This window comes from Miniopterus natalensis, chromosome 17 (assembly GCF_054644295.1).
Source record: "Miniopterus natalensis isolate mMinNat1 chromosome 17, mMinNat1.hap1, whole genome shotgun sequence".
Taxonomy (NCBI): Eukaryota; Metazoa; Chordata; class Mammalia; order Chiroptera; family Miniopteridae; genus Miniopterus; species Miniopterus natalensis.
In genome coordinates, this window is record NC_142097.1 from 5,963,709 (window position 1) to 5,977,718 (window position 14,010).

The 14,010-nt window shown below is 46.1% G+C and overlaps 1 protein-coding gene across 1 annotated transcript in view; it reads right to left on the minus strand.

Annotated features, from left to right (window-relative positions):
• Positions 1–14,010, minus strand: part of ARHGAP44 (Rho GTPase activating protein 44) — a gene marked incomplete at its 5' end in the record, with an annotated part of 73,628 nt that overhangs the window by 34,798 nt on the left and 24,820 nt on the right. Inside the window, 2 exons of the mRNA XM_087825840.1 lie at positions 255–323; positions 13,641–13,758. Coding sequence (XP_087681966.1) covers positions 255–323; positions 13,641–13,758 — 187 coding nt within the window. The remainder of the gene's footprint in view (positions 1–254; positions 324–13,640; positions 13,759–14,010) is intronic.

Sequence of the window (14,010 nt, forward strand, 5' to 3'; positions counted from 1 at the left end):
CTCCTGGAAGAGGGAGCAACGCCACCCCTGACTGGGAACCGCCGCCATAGATCTCTGAGTTGCAATAACCTTCCCGGATGAGGTCAGGTTTTTTCCTTAGGTTCTGGGGAATCCATACAAGGAGAAACAAGGCAGGATTGACTCACGGGCAGAAGCGTCAGACCCCACCCTTCCTGTCCCGCGCTCCCCCGCGGGCCCCCGGTCCCACGCCCACCGCGCCCTGCCCGCGCACACTCGCCTTTCGGGACACTCACCGTTTGGAAGTAGTTTGCATAGTCAATTTCTTTGGCCACAAAACTGTACATGTCAGCTGACAGCTGGTCCTGCGGAAGGTGAAACAGAGCGGCTCATGCACCGTGCAGACCTCAGGAGAAACAGCCTGATCACTGTTCAATGGCACTTTCAATAGAAGCCGAACGTCACGGCTCTGCCGTGGACATGGCCGCGGTTCCTCGGCGCCGCCCCGGAGGACGCGGGCATGCACAGGAGGCCTGCACCGCACAGGAGGCCTGCAGCGCACGGCGCCCTCCCGTCCACACGCCCCTGCAGCTCATGCCACCGCCGCGAAGCCGCGCGTACAAACTGCTTTTGCCCCCTGTCCTCTCTCGGGTTCTCGTCCTTCACTGTCAGCACTGGCTGGGTGACCCGCCTGCGGGAAGCTGGGAAGACAGGCGGGCGGGGCAAGGCCGCGGGTCCAGAGCGCGCCAGGGCCTGGGCTCACCCTCGCACACAAAGCCCGTCTTAACCTCCCCGCGCGTCCCGGTTCTCCACGCGATGGGGACAGGGCCCAACCCTGTGTTCCACCTGAGGACTATGTCCAGTTCCACAGAAACATCCACGGCCAGGAACAAGGTACGTTCTGAGCAGCACGGAGACTGTCACCGACCACATCTCTGAGCCTGTTTGTGCAAGCGACGTGACCTCTCAAGTGACCTCTCAAGCTCCTCCCTGCGCTGCCTCAGGTAGGAGGCCTCTAGAAGCAATGCTAAGTGGAGGAGAGAAGAGCCTAGAATGTCCCACAGGGGGGAGACGGAGACCAGCTGAAGGAGCTGACCCGATGCCGATGCGGTCGGCAGGCATCGCGCGTCAGGAAGAGCCTGCTCTGTGGGACCTCGACGACCTACAGCGACCCGGCCCCTCCGGCTGCGGGGGGACCCATGCTTAGTGACAGCAGGCGCATGTGAGGGGCGATCTGCTCCCACTTGCAGCCCCCAACAGGCAAGGGCCGCGGGGACACCCTAAAGGGCTCTTGTACACGAGACAACGGAGCTGGGCACAGGGCTGACGGGCCTGTCCTCGGGGGGCTTGCCCGGAGGGAGGGGGAGCCATGATTGGCACCCACGGGGAGCAGCCGAGGTGCCAGGCACCTGTCCCAGGGACTTCTCATCTCTCTTAGGCAAGTGCTGAATTTCCAGTCTCGGATGGTCTCAGAAGCGCTTCTGATGGGGGGCTTAGTAACTATCTGCTGTCAGAACAAACGAAGCAGCGGAGGCTCAGCAAGGGTCCCTCTCCTGAGACTAAGGCGGGCTCTGAGCGCCCCACCTCAGCCCCCTGCCCCTGTAGTGACGCCTTGGTAGGGCTGCCCGTCGATCAAAGGGTCAGGAGACGGCAGTTTTGTGGGAATCCACCTCATCTGCCATCCCCGCATCAGCAGACATCTGTCACCAGCCTGGCAGTGCTGAGGGAGCGATGTCAAGTGAGGGAAAGGCAAGGGCTGGGTGAGAAGCGGCTCTGCACGCGGACAGGAAGCGACCCGGGAAGGGCCGAGCGCCAGCGCAGCTGCACCTCCCCCGTCAGCGCCGAACTTCACCCGCGGACGGGGCTGCGGAGTCAGGCCACCTGCGTGTGCCTCAGCGCGCAACAGGGTTTCAAAGGTACAGTTAGGTTACCGCCTTATTGAGCAAGCCCCGGGGACTCCAAATAAGCCACACTGCAAGCAATAAAGGCGCAAACCACAAATAAGATGTCCCTTTATCTAAGTCATCGGTGAACTTTCTTTATAAAGAAAAAAAACCTTTCATCAATTATCGCCAGAGTTAAATGTGTTTAAATCATTTGACCTCTGAATTTGCAACTAACCAACACTTGGAAAAATACGAAGTAAATGACCATGTTTGCCTGTAATCCCAATAGCAGAGATAGTGTGGCTATGGGCGTGATGTTGCTCAGCTGGCATCTATTTTAATTGGCACGTTTTGTATGGTTACTAGGCTTACAAAAAATGGGACCAGGATGCTTTGTAGCTCATCTACCCCCAGATAAACATGTTTCGTAATGGACATGATATTTAATAAATGGATGGACTATGTTTCTATTGTTGGATATTGTGTTTTGAGTTTTTCACATTGCAATGACATTTGAATAAAATATCTGTTTATACAGATTTGCACCCATCTTGTGATTATTTCCTCAGGATAAATTCTGCAGTTAAAATGAATTCTGGTTATATAATTCCTTATAATTAAGTTTAAGATTATTAGAAAGATAATAATGAGTTGGGACATCAGGGCTTTTGATCTATACTGTCAACCATCAGAAAAAAACACTTAAAACATATGAATTAATCCACAAATATTTTCCTTGTTTTCTACAGTAACCTTTTAATTCTGTTTAATCACAATCAAATTTATAGAGAGAATTTAAATATGTTTCTAATTTGTATTCTGTTTAATCAAGAGCTTAACTTTCTTCCAAATTTATTGTCTATTTGTGTCACCCACTGTCAATTCCTTGTCAACATTAAGTATTCATTTTTCTATAGGAGTCTTTATCTATTTATCTGTAAGATTTGTAAGACTTCTTTAGATTGATGAGAGCAATGGCTTTATCAAATACTACTAATATTTTCCCCAATTTTCCACTTATCTTTTGATATTATTTACAACTTTTTCAGTCCTATACTTTTTTTAATGGCTTGTCCATGTAGCAGTGTCTATTACATCTTTCTGTTTATGATTTCCTCCTTTGCTAATCCACTTAGGGCATCTCAACCATCCACATAAATGTACAGTAGGGAATATAACATTTATATTTTTAATACATTTGGAACTTATTTTGGTACTTGTATCAGATACAGAATTTTTTAAAAGAGCTAACCAAATGTCTAAAAACTGTTCATGAATAGAATAGATTGTCCCCATGGATTTAAAATGTCACAGATAAAACTTCTCATACACTTCGACTTTGGATTTTCTTCTGACTGGGATCTCTCTCTCTTTTTTTTTGTCACTGTTCTATTTATTTTTTAAAAATAGTACCTACATTTTAATTATGTAACTTCACAATATACTGTAAAAGACAGCAATTCAAAACTCCAATAATTCTCCCACATTAACTTTAGAAACCCGTTATTACCCTGTGAAGCATTTATTACAATTATATTGACTTAATTCTAATCAAATTAACTTGGGGGAATTCAAATTTTGATAACATTGTCTAGGAACATCTCTCAATTTTATAAAGACTTCTTTGATTTCCTCAGTCCTATTTTATATGATTTATATGATTTTATAATTATCCTATATTATATGATATTATAATAGGATTTTGAATATTTCTGTTGTTAAAAAATATCCCGAAGATATTTATAGATACTCCTCTCTTAAATACTTCTTCCTGGTAGAGAGTATAACCTTGACTTTTATTACTGATTTTCAGTTTCCAGTCTGGTATGTAAGACTACAAGTCCCACTAACAGCACATAAAAAGCTGAACAAACTGAAAAATCAACAATGCTTTTTTGACCCATCAGAGAAGCGAGGTCACACGGCAAAACACTGCCCTCAGGGTGGAGAGACAGATAGGTGACTATGAGAATCACAATGTACCTGGGCTGGGGTAGAAAACCTGAACTATACATGACAAACTGCTGGAGGCTCCGTGTGGACAGGTCTGATAATTAAAAACTACGGGGCACCAAGTCACTGTGAGTTTTACCTCCAGGAGCTCTACAAATTCTCACAGTGAATATCAGAGAAAATATCTCCTGCTTTCAACAAGGAAGAGGGAAAAGGAACCATCCTGAAATACTCTTCAGCATTACAGTCCTCTTAGCAAGGCCTACTACCTTCAGGAGAAATGATTTTATCTGAGCCTAACCTATAGGGGTTTTATCAGAATCTTACTGATCTGGGGGAAGGGAAATACTCAATTCTATCAGGGTCTAGCCTTCCAAACACTGGTAAAGAGAAATACCCAATCCCAGCCCCGTCTAGCCATCCTGTCCCACCTAAAATTAAAACAAACCAGAGAATATGAAAACACAAAACAATAACAACAAAAAACAATAACTGAGAAGCACCGGTGAAGGAGCACAGTCCAGGAGCACAGGCTTCCCTGAAAGGCTGAGACCTAATTACAGGACTGTAGAGCCCTTCCCGCCCCCAAAACCGCACCACTATGTTACTAAAGGCCTATTTACCACAGTTCCTTTTACCCACTACATCACATCCACCCTTTTGTTAGAACTGCAAGGCATACTGAATAGAAAAAAACCCACAGATTCAAGAAATAAAACAAGCATCACAATAGAGTTAGATATGGCAAAAATGTTGGAATTATCAGGCTAGGAATATTTTTTTAAAAACTATGATTAATATACTAAGGATATTAATTAAAGAAACAGACAACATGCAAGAACAGATGGATAACATAAGCAGAGAGAGAGAAACTCTAATAATCAAAGAGAAATGCTGGAGCCAAAAATGCTGTGAAGTTCGTGAAGAATGCCTGTGATGGGCTCATCGGTAAACCGGACATGACTGAGGAAAGAACCTCTGAGCTAGGGAACATGACAACAAACTTCAAAACTGAAAAGCAAAGAGAAAGAAGATGAAAAAAAGGAACAGAATATCCAAGAACTGTGGGACAACTCTGAAATGTGTGACATGTGCATGGTAGAAATACTAGAAGGAAGAGAAGAGAGGAACAGAAGCAACATCTGAAGAAATATGAGTGAGAATTTCCCCAGACTGATGTCAGACACCAAACCACAGGTCCAGGAAGCTCCGAGAACACCGAGCAGGATAAATGTCAAAAAAAGGTACACATAGGCATATCATATTCAAACTTCAGAAAGAAAAATTTAAAAAAAGAAAAAATCCTGTAAGAAACCACAGAGGAAAAACATATTACCCACAGCGGAGCAAAGATAATAATTAATCTGATTTCTTCTCAGAAACTATGTAAGCAAGAAGAAAGAGAAGTGGAATACGTAAAAGTATTAAGAAAAAAACCCCTCCAACCTTGAATTCTGCATCCTGCAAAATATTCTTTAAAAGTAAAGAACTAAAGCTCTGGCCAGTGTGACTCGGTTGGGTGACGTCTTGTGCACCAAAAGGTCGCTGGCTTGATTCCCGGTCAGGGCATATGCCCAGGTTGTGGGCTCGATGCCTAGTGTGGGGCACTCAGGAGGCAGCCAATCGATGTTTCACTCTCACATCAATGTTTCTCTCTCCCTCTCCCTCTCACTTCCTCTCTCTCTAAAAATCACTCAAAAAAAATCTTAAAGAACTAAAAAGTTTCTCAGATAAACAAAAACTGATAGAATTTGTTTGCCAGTAGACCTGCATTGCAAGACATGTTAAAAGAAGTTCTTCAGAGAGAAGGAAAATGACATAGGTCAGAAACACAGATCTACATAAACACAGGAGAAGCATCAGAAAAGGAACAACTAAAGGTAAAATAAACTTATTTTTCTTATTCTTAATTGATCTCATAAGTTTTTTCAAAATAATAGCAACAATGTATATATATATATATGTATGAGTACACATACATACATATCTATGCTGTGTATGTTTAGGTATAAGCGAAATGGAAGGAATTAGAAATAGTTTGTTACTAAAAGGTACCTGCATTCCATGTGAGGCAGAAAATTGTTACTAAAAAGTGGACTTGGATTAGTTATAAATGTATAATGTAAACTCTAGGGCAACCACTAAGAAAGTAAAAAGAAATGTAATTGATATGCTAAGAAAGGAGAAAAAACAGAAGCATACAAAATGCCCAATTAAAACCCTAAAAGGCAGAAAAAACGTAGAAGACAAAAATAGTAGCAAAGAACAAAGACAACAAATAGAAAACTAAAAAATGTGATAGATATTAATCCAACTATATCAATAATTTCTTAGATCTCAATGGTCTAAATACACCAATGAAAAGACAGAAAGTGCCACAGTAGATTAAAAAAAGGCCCAAGTATATGTTGTCTATAAGAAATTCAGTTTAAATATAAAGATACATGTCATAATCTATATATTATCAATATATAGACTAAAAGTAAAGGGACAGGTAAAGATACACCATGCTAACACTAATCAAAAGAAGTGGGATTAGCTGCATTCATTTTCCACAGAACAGAATTCAGAGCAGGGAAGGCGTCAGGGATAAGGCATAGTGACAAGAGGGTCATCCTGCAAGAAGACACAACAGTCCTTAACGTGAACGCACCTCACAGCAGAGCACCAAACCATGTGAGGCAAAAATGACAGAACTGCAAGAGGAAACACAAGTCCATTACTATAGTGGGACACTTTAACCCCCTTCCATCAGAAATGGACACATCCAGGAGGCATAAAATCAGAATGGACATAGTTGAACTTAACAGCATAATTAATCAGCTAGATATAACTGGTATCTATAGACTACTCCAACAACAGCAGAGCACACACTCTTTTCAAGCTCACATGGAACATCCACCAAGATAGACCACATTCTGGGCTATAAAATACACCTTTGATTTAAAATAATCACAATCATAGAACACCTGCTCTCTGACCACAGGGACATTAAATTAGAAGTCCATAATGGAAAGGTAGCGGGAAAATCCCAAAATTATATTGGGATTTTAACTGCAAATTAAAATAACAATGACGTATCACTACACAACTATTAGAATCGCTAAAATTCAAAACACTGACAGCACCCCACGCTGTCACGGACATGAAGGAGAGGAACTTCCAGTTATCGGCGGGCTGCAAAACGGCAGAGCCACTTCGGGACCCAGCTTGGCAGTTTCTTACGAAACTAAAGATACTCTCGCCATAAGATCCAGAAATTACGCTTCTTGGTTTTGACCCAAATGAATCGCAAATGTACAAACACCTGCACGCAGATGTTTATAGCAGCTTTACTCGTAATTGCCAAAACTTGGAGGCAATCCGGATGTCCTTCAGTAGGTAAATGGATAAACTGTGGTACAGCCAGACAAGGGAATATTATTCTGCTCTAAAAAGAAATGACTATCAAGCCCTGACTGTTACGTGAAAGAAGCCAGTCTGAAAAGGCTGCCTGCCATGCTTCCAGCTGCAGGACACACCGGAAAATGCAAAACAATGGAGACTGAAAAGACCAGTGACTGCCAGGGTTAGGGAGAAGGGAGGGATGCAGGCAGAGGACTTCCAGGGTAGTGAAACTATTCTGTGTGACATTACAATGGTGAATACATGTCATTGTACATTTGCCAAGACCCCTAAAATGTACAACACCAAGAGCGACCCCTCATGGAAACACCACCAAGAGCGACCCGTCACGGAAACACCACCAAGAGCGACCCCTCACGGAAACACCACCAAGAGCGACCCCTCACGGAGACACCACCAAGAGCGACCCCTCACGGAGACACCACCAAGAGCGACCCCTCACGGAAACAACACCAAGAGCGACCCCTCACGGAAACACCACCAAGAGCGACCCCTCACAGAGACACCACCAAGAGCGACCCCCCATGGAAACACCACCAAGAGCGACCCCTCACGGAAACACCAAGAGTGACCCTTAATGGAAACACCACCAAGAGCGACCCCTCACGGAAACACCACCAAGAGCGACCCCTCATGGAGACACCACCAAGAGCGACCCCTCATGGAGACACCACCAAGAGCGACCCCTCACGGAACACCACCAAGAGCGACCCCTCACGGAGACACCACCAAGAGCGACCCCTCATGGAAACACCACCAGATGAGCCCTAAAGGAAACGGCACCCTCTGGGTGACAGTGATGTGTCAGTGCCGGTTTACTGGCTGTAACAAACGCACCGCTGCGGGGTGCTGACAATGGGGGGCTGTGTGTGGGTGCGGGCAGGAGGCACATGGGAACTCGGGCTTTTCTCCACATCATTGGTTCAGTTTTTTGCAGGGTCAATTCTGTCCTTTACTGAAAGCAATCTATACCGGTACTTATTTAGGTGTTTTGTAAAAGTAATTCCAAATCTCCTTCAGTTTCCTTTCCGCTTTACTTGGCAACTTTATCTCGCCTTTATCTACTGTTGCCTAAGGTCTGTAGTCCCTTGAATTTTATTTTGGGCGCCAAGATACGTGGTCTGAAATTTATCGTGACCATCAGTAAATCTTTTCCAAAAGGGTCCTGATTTTTTAGTGCTTCCTTACTTATTACTGTCTTCGAACATAGGAGAACAATCGATTCAGGACTACGTTTTCTCACCTGAACACGGCAAACGGCGAGCGTCTTTGCCGTCGCTCGCTGCCTACCCGGACAGCACCTTCTCAGATCTCCCGTCGGGTGGAAGTTCAGTGACCCAACAGCCCGCAGGCGCCGGGGGAGAGCTGCAGCTACGCAACCCCGCTTCCCCGCGATTACTGTTCCTCTGGGTTTGGTGAAGCTATCGGGCCGGGGAGCATCTTCCTGCTGACACTGTGCTCTGTTCTCGCCTTCGGGCGAGTGACAGGGCTGTGCCCGGCCTCTCGGTGGTGCCACTGCCCGGCCCGCTGCGGCACCGCTAGCCCCTCGGTGTGTCGGGGCACGCACACGGCGGAGGCGGCACAGCTGCTTCTACCGGGCGCGGCGGGCCTGCCCTCACATCTGGGCAGGCGCCTCTGGCAGCTGGGGCCCAAGCGATAGAAGTGTCCCTCGGCCATCCCACAGCCTCCCGAAGTGGAGGGCAGCAGGGGCTCTGCCAGGATCTCACCCACTAGCAAGAGGAGCTACGAGTCAAGGCTCAGCGCGGTCCTTTGGTCTGACGCTCACTTAGTAAGTCTGACTGTGAGGAGGGCACAGGGCCCTAGACATCTGTCTTCCAGTGGCCGTCGTTTCTGGATTCAAGCTTGATTCCCAAAGAGCAAAGAGTAAAGTGGAAATAAGAGACACACGTTTAAAAAGAGAGCGAGTCTGCGGCTTCGTGGGAAAGATGGCACTGTGGGTGGCACGCCGATGAGAATTAGTGACGGCCCCTGGCCGGGTGACTTGGCCGGAGCGCTGTCCGGTACCTCAAAGGTGGAAGGTTCAATCCCCGTTCTCGGGGGGGGGGTGGGAGGCAATGGGTCAATGTTTCTCTCTTACATCAATGTTTCTCTCCCTTCCTCTCATTTACTTATTTTTAATATATCTTTATTGATTTCAGAGAGAGGAAAGGAGAGGGAGAGAGAGAGATAGAAACATCAGTGATAAGAGAGTCACTGATCAGCCGCCTCCTGAACGCTCCCGACTGGGGATGGAGCCCGCAACCCGGGCATGTGCCCTGACCGGGAATCGAACCCCGATCGCCTGGATCCTAGGTCGATGCTCAACTGCTGAGCCACGCCCGGCCAGACATCCCTTCCTCTCCCTTTAAAATCAATAAAAACATATCCTCGGGTGCGGATTATAAAGGAGAGACGTGATGGAAGGTGGGTGATACATCTCAAGGGGAGGCAGCAGGAAAGGTGGGGGCGGGGCGTTAGCTTCCCCGAGGACCCAGCCCTGCAGCCTGCTCCAGGCCGTAAAGGAAACACAAAGCCAAACAGGACGACACCACCGACAGCAAGCGGGCCAGCACTGTCTTCTCTGTCGCTATTTCATTGCTCACGGGTCCTTCCTCACCGGGTCTCCTCTTACTGAAAATCGCCAGCTTACATCCCCTCTGATGTGCTGGTTCATTCTAGGGGCCTCGGAAAGAAAAGAGAAAACAGGTACGAGCTTGAAGTGTGGGGCCTGTCTCTGAAATAGGAAAGCAAAGCAGAGGCCAGAGGGGCTCCCAAAGAAATGCAGGCAAGGAATGTTGCGCCTGCCCGTTGGCCAGAGGTCTCAGCAGGTTCCGTGTACGGAGCCCACCTTGGCCTGGGTTTCCCTGAAGGCTAAATAAACCTCTCAGGGTCCCAAAGATGAAGGGAGCTCTGCTTGGTTCTCTCTGTGCCTAAACGAAGAGGGATCGGGTGGCCACGTCACTCTCCCGGGGCCCACAAGCTCTCACTTTGCTGGATTACCGCAATGGGTTGTCTTGCCTGCTGAGGAAATACAAAAACCATGATGATATAAGGGGAAATGGCCCATTTAGGAGAGCCCAGAGACAGGAGGGAGGAAGACCATGCTGGACACTTAGAGCAGCTGGCAACCATGGAAACAGAAATAGATCAGAAGAGAAATTTCACAAAAACATCAGTGTGCACTCTCAAGGGGATCGGCTCAGTATACAAATAAAACTGCCTAAAGCATATTACCTCCATCACCGCCATAAAACAGAGGTCATGGATTAGGCAAGACAAGGATGAGAGGGTGGAGTTATCTTACTGAATATTATAATTGCTACAAAGTCATTAAATAGAAACTGTAGAGCACTAACTCAGGAACAGGCAAAGCGAGGACTGGAATACAGAGCCCAGCAATGCATGGGAGGGATCAGATGAGAGGATTTCACTTCAGGGGGAGGCGGCTCAGTTAACAAATGGTGCTGGCATAATTGGATAATCGTCTGGGAAAAACCCCCAACGAAACTCTACCTCATACCATGTATAAAAGTAAGTTTCAGGTATATTAAATGCACAGAATAGGTGTATACAATTCATTGAAAGAAAATGAAAGAACAGTAAGTTAGAAGAACACAGTGGAAGATGCCTGGGGGACGACCCGGAATCTTTTCCCATGCAAAGGAAATGCATGCATATGATTACGTTTTTAATGGCAGACAGCCACACAAGCAAAGTCAAAAGACAAATGGAGGACTGGAAAAAGTATCTGCAGCACAAAAGCTAGAAAGAAGTTAATATTCCTGACATACAGAGAACTTAGATTAATTGATATTAAAAAAACAACAACAATAAAATGATTGGTCTAACTGCCAATTTAACAGGCAATTTCCCAAACTGGAAATGCCTATAAATATATGAAGAATGCCCAATTAATACACAAAGAAATACTTATTACTACTAATATTCAGAGAAATTAAAATGATAATAACATAGGAATAGCTTTTTCCCCCTCACCAGACTGGCAAAAACTGAAAAGAGGAGCCAGGTACATCACAAGGAAAGGTGATGGGGAAGGTGTAACTCTGTATCGCAGGGGGGAATGTGAACCGCAACTTCCTCTCTAGAGACTAAACTATCAACACCGATTCAAAAGTTAGATGTACATACCATCTTTGACCTAAAAACATCACTTTTGGGGATCTATCTTAAAGGGAAAATAATTATCAATGTATAAGCATATACACAGAAAGCTCTCGATTGTATCATTTTTGGTGGCAAAACACAAAACAAAAACACCAAAACACAGTAGTTTGAATATCCATCACTAAGAAAATAGCTAAATAAATCATGGTATGTATATTCACGTGTGTGTATATATATGTGTGTGTGTGTGTATCCCTACCATGGAATATTATGCATCTTATTAAAAAGACTAAGCCAGATCTATAGCTACCAACCCGGACGGATGTCTAGGATGTATTATTGTTAATTGAGAAAAGCAAGCGGTAGGTTAATATAAACAACATAACTGTTGTATAAACACACACACACGTATATACATAAAACAAGTAACAGGGGAAACGCTATATATGAGTATATTTGTCTGATTATGAAGAAAGCGGTGGAAAGCTAGATGGTTTTAACACTGGCTTCCCTCTGATCACCGGTGTGGCCCCTTGGCATGCGACAGCGAACACTGCTCACAAGTCTTCGTGCTGGTGAGGAAAGAGGCCTGGGCACTTTCCTTGCAAACAGAGGCAACAGGTTGCTGGGCACAAAGGGGGAGAATTATTGGCGTTTTCTTGATATAGTTTCATATTTTTTCATTGGTTATGGTGGACATGTATTACTTTTATAATAGTCGAAGAGGAATTTAATACAGTCATTGGTTAAAACAGCAACTGTAAGAAGCTACAGAAGAGCGAATGAAGCTGATAAACTTTATTCTGACATATTTGGATGTTCACACTCACATCCCCTCACCACCACCCTTCCGTGTCTGACGGCGTGATTTTGTAAGAAACAAGTTTTTTTTTTTTAACCCTCACCCAAGGACATTTTTCCTATTGCTCTTCAGAGAGAGTGTGGAAGGGAGAGAGAGAAACATCGACGTGAGAGACACATCAATTGGTTGCCTCCCGCACGTATTCCGACCAGGGCTGGGGACTGAGCCTGCAACTGAGGTACATGCCCTTGGCCAGAATCGAACCCAGGACCCTTCAGTCCACGGGCCGATGCTCTAACCATTAAGCCAAACTGGCCAGGGCAGAAACAATATTCTTAAATGAAGAACATAAATCCTGGTAAAGAACACAGAGTAAAGGTGAAATTAGCACAAGAGAGGAGCTATACTCCATGAACAGCCCCAGCGAGACACTGCCACTCACATAGGCGTTCAAACCGCAGGTCAGCTTTACTCATGATGAATCGGGGGTCTGAAGTACTGGTCTTACTTTACTTGGTTGCACAGTGCTGTAGGCTGAGAAATCATGCATTCTCTAAATATTTTTCAGTATTTCTAATTCCAGAGAGAAATTCCATCTGACTCTGAATGTCACCTGAAGGCAAGGTCAAAGTGACTTTGACCTTGGGGTGACCATAAAGGATCAGCTGATGGACAAGCTAACAGGACTAGACAGAGCCACAAAGAACAGAGATGGCTGAAGGCAGAGTGGCTACTTGCCCTTAAAACTAGGACTAAGACAACAGGTACTCACATGGTTCCAGACATACGAGATTCCTGTTCCGGGGATTCAAGCCCAAACTGACAGATCTGCATATATGCAGGGGTACATATACACAGAATGGGATTGCTAATGGTGTTGCGTGAGTGACACTGCTAAATCAGTCCTATGAACCGTCTGTGGGGAAAGTAGATGGGACACAGCTGACCACGTGTAATGAAGGGTCTCTACCATCCCTGAGGGTGGAGGTGCGCTTCTTAGAAGGGGGCATTCCTCTCAGCTAGGGGAAGTTTCCTCCTCCGTGACCATCTCCTGGGCGAGCTAGCATTTCAGCTTCGTAGGTAAGTGTCTCCCACCAGGCAAAGGATGGATAAAGCAACTTGGGAATATTAAAAGGCACACAAGGTAATTTATCAACAGTGAGTTAAGGCTCATGTGTCATAAATGATCAACTGTGCTGTGCAGTCTAAAAACTGTGAATTGGGACGCACGGCTTACACTAGCTTCCAGCAGATACCAAGGTCCTTTCCTCTTTGCCTACCAGGCAGGAACACCAATGGTTACCCCCCGCTGCCCCTCTCCTATGTCACCAACAAAGCCCAAACCCTCAGGACTCACGCCCAGCTCTTTGCAGATGCCAGCAGGCCTGCTTGAGGTCAGTGAGTCCAAGCAGAAGCTCACTCTTAGTGTTTTAATAGAACTCCAGCGAACCAAAAGGCCTCCCCTAGGGCTCCCCCGCCTGTCCCGGTAGAGAGGAGCAAAGAGGGGGTACCCTGCAAATCTCCACTCTGTTGGCAGCCTCCTCCATTTCTTCCCTGAGGGCATCAGCTTTGGCACCCGCAGGCTGCAAGCTGCTGGACAACCCTGAAGACTTGGAAGTCTGCTGCCACCTGATGGAAAACGGGAGAAAAGAGGAGAGGAGTGAGACAAGCAGAGCCCCGGGACACTGTGGGAAGGCTGGGGAAACAGCTGGTTACAAAGACCACCCGGGGAACGCCAGCTGAGGGTCAGCTGCCCCTCGCACAGGGCGAGCACGCCCAGTTAGCCACCGTTTCCCCTGCTGTCTCCGGACTACTCAGGCCAAATGACATCCCCCCACTCTCCCTGAAGCACGTCCTGTGCCTGTCCTGTGGGCATCTGAG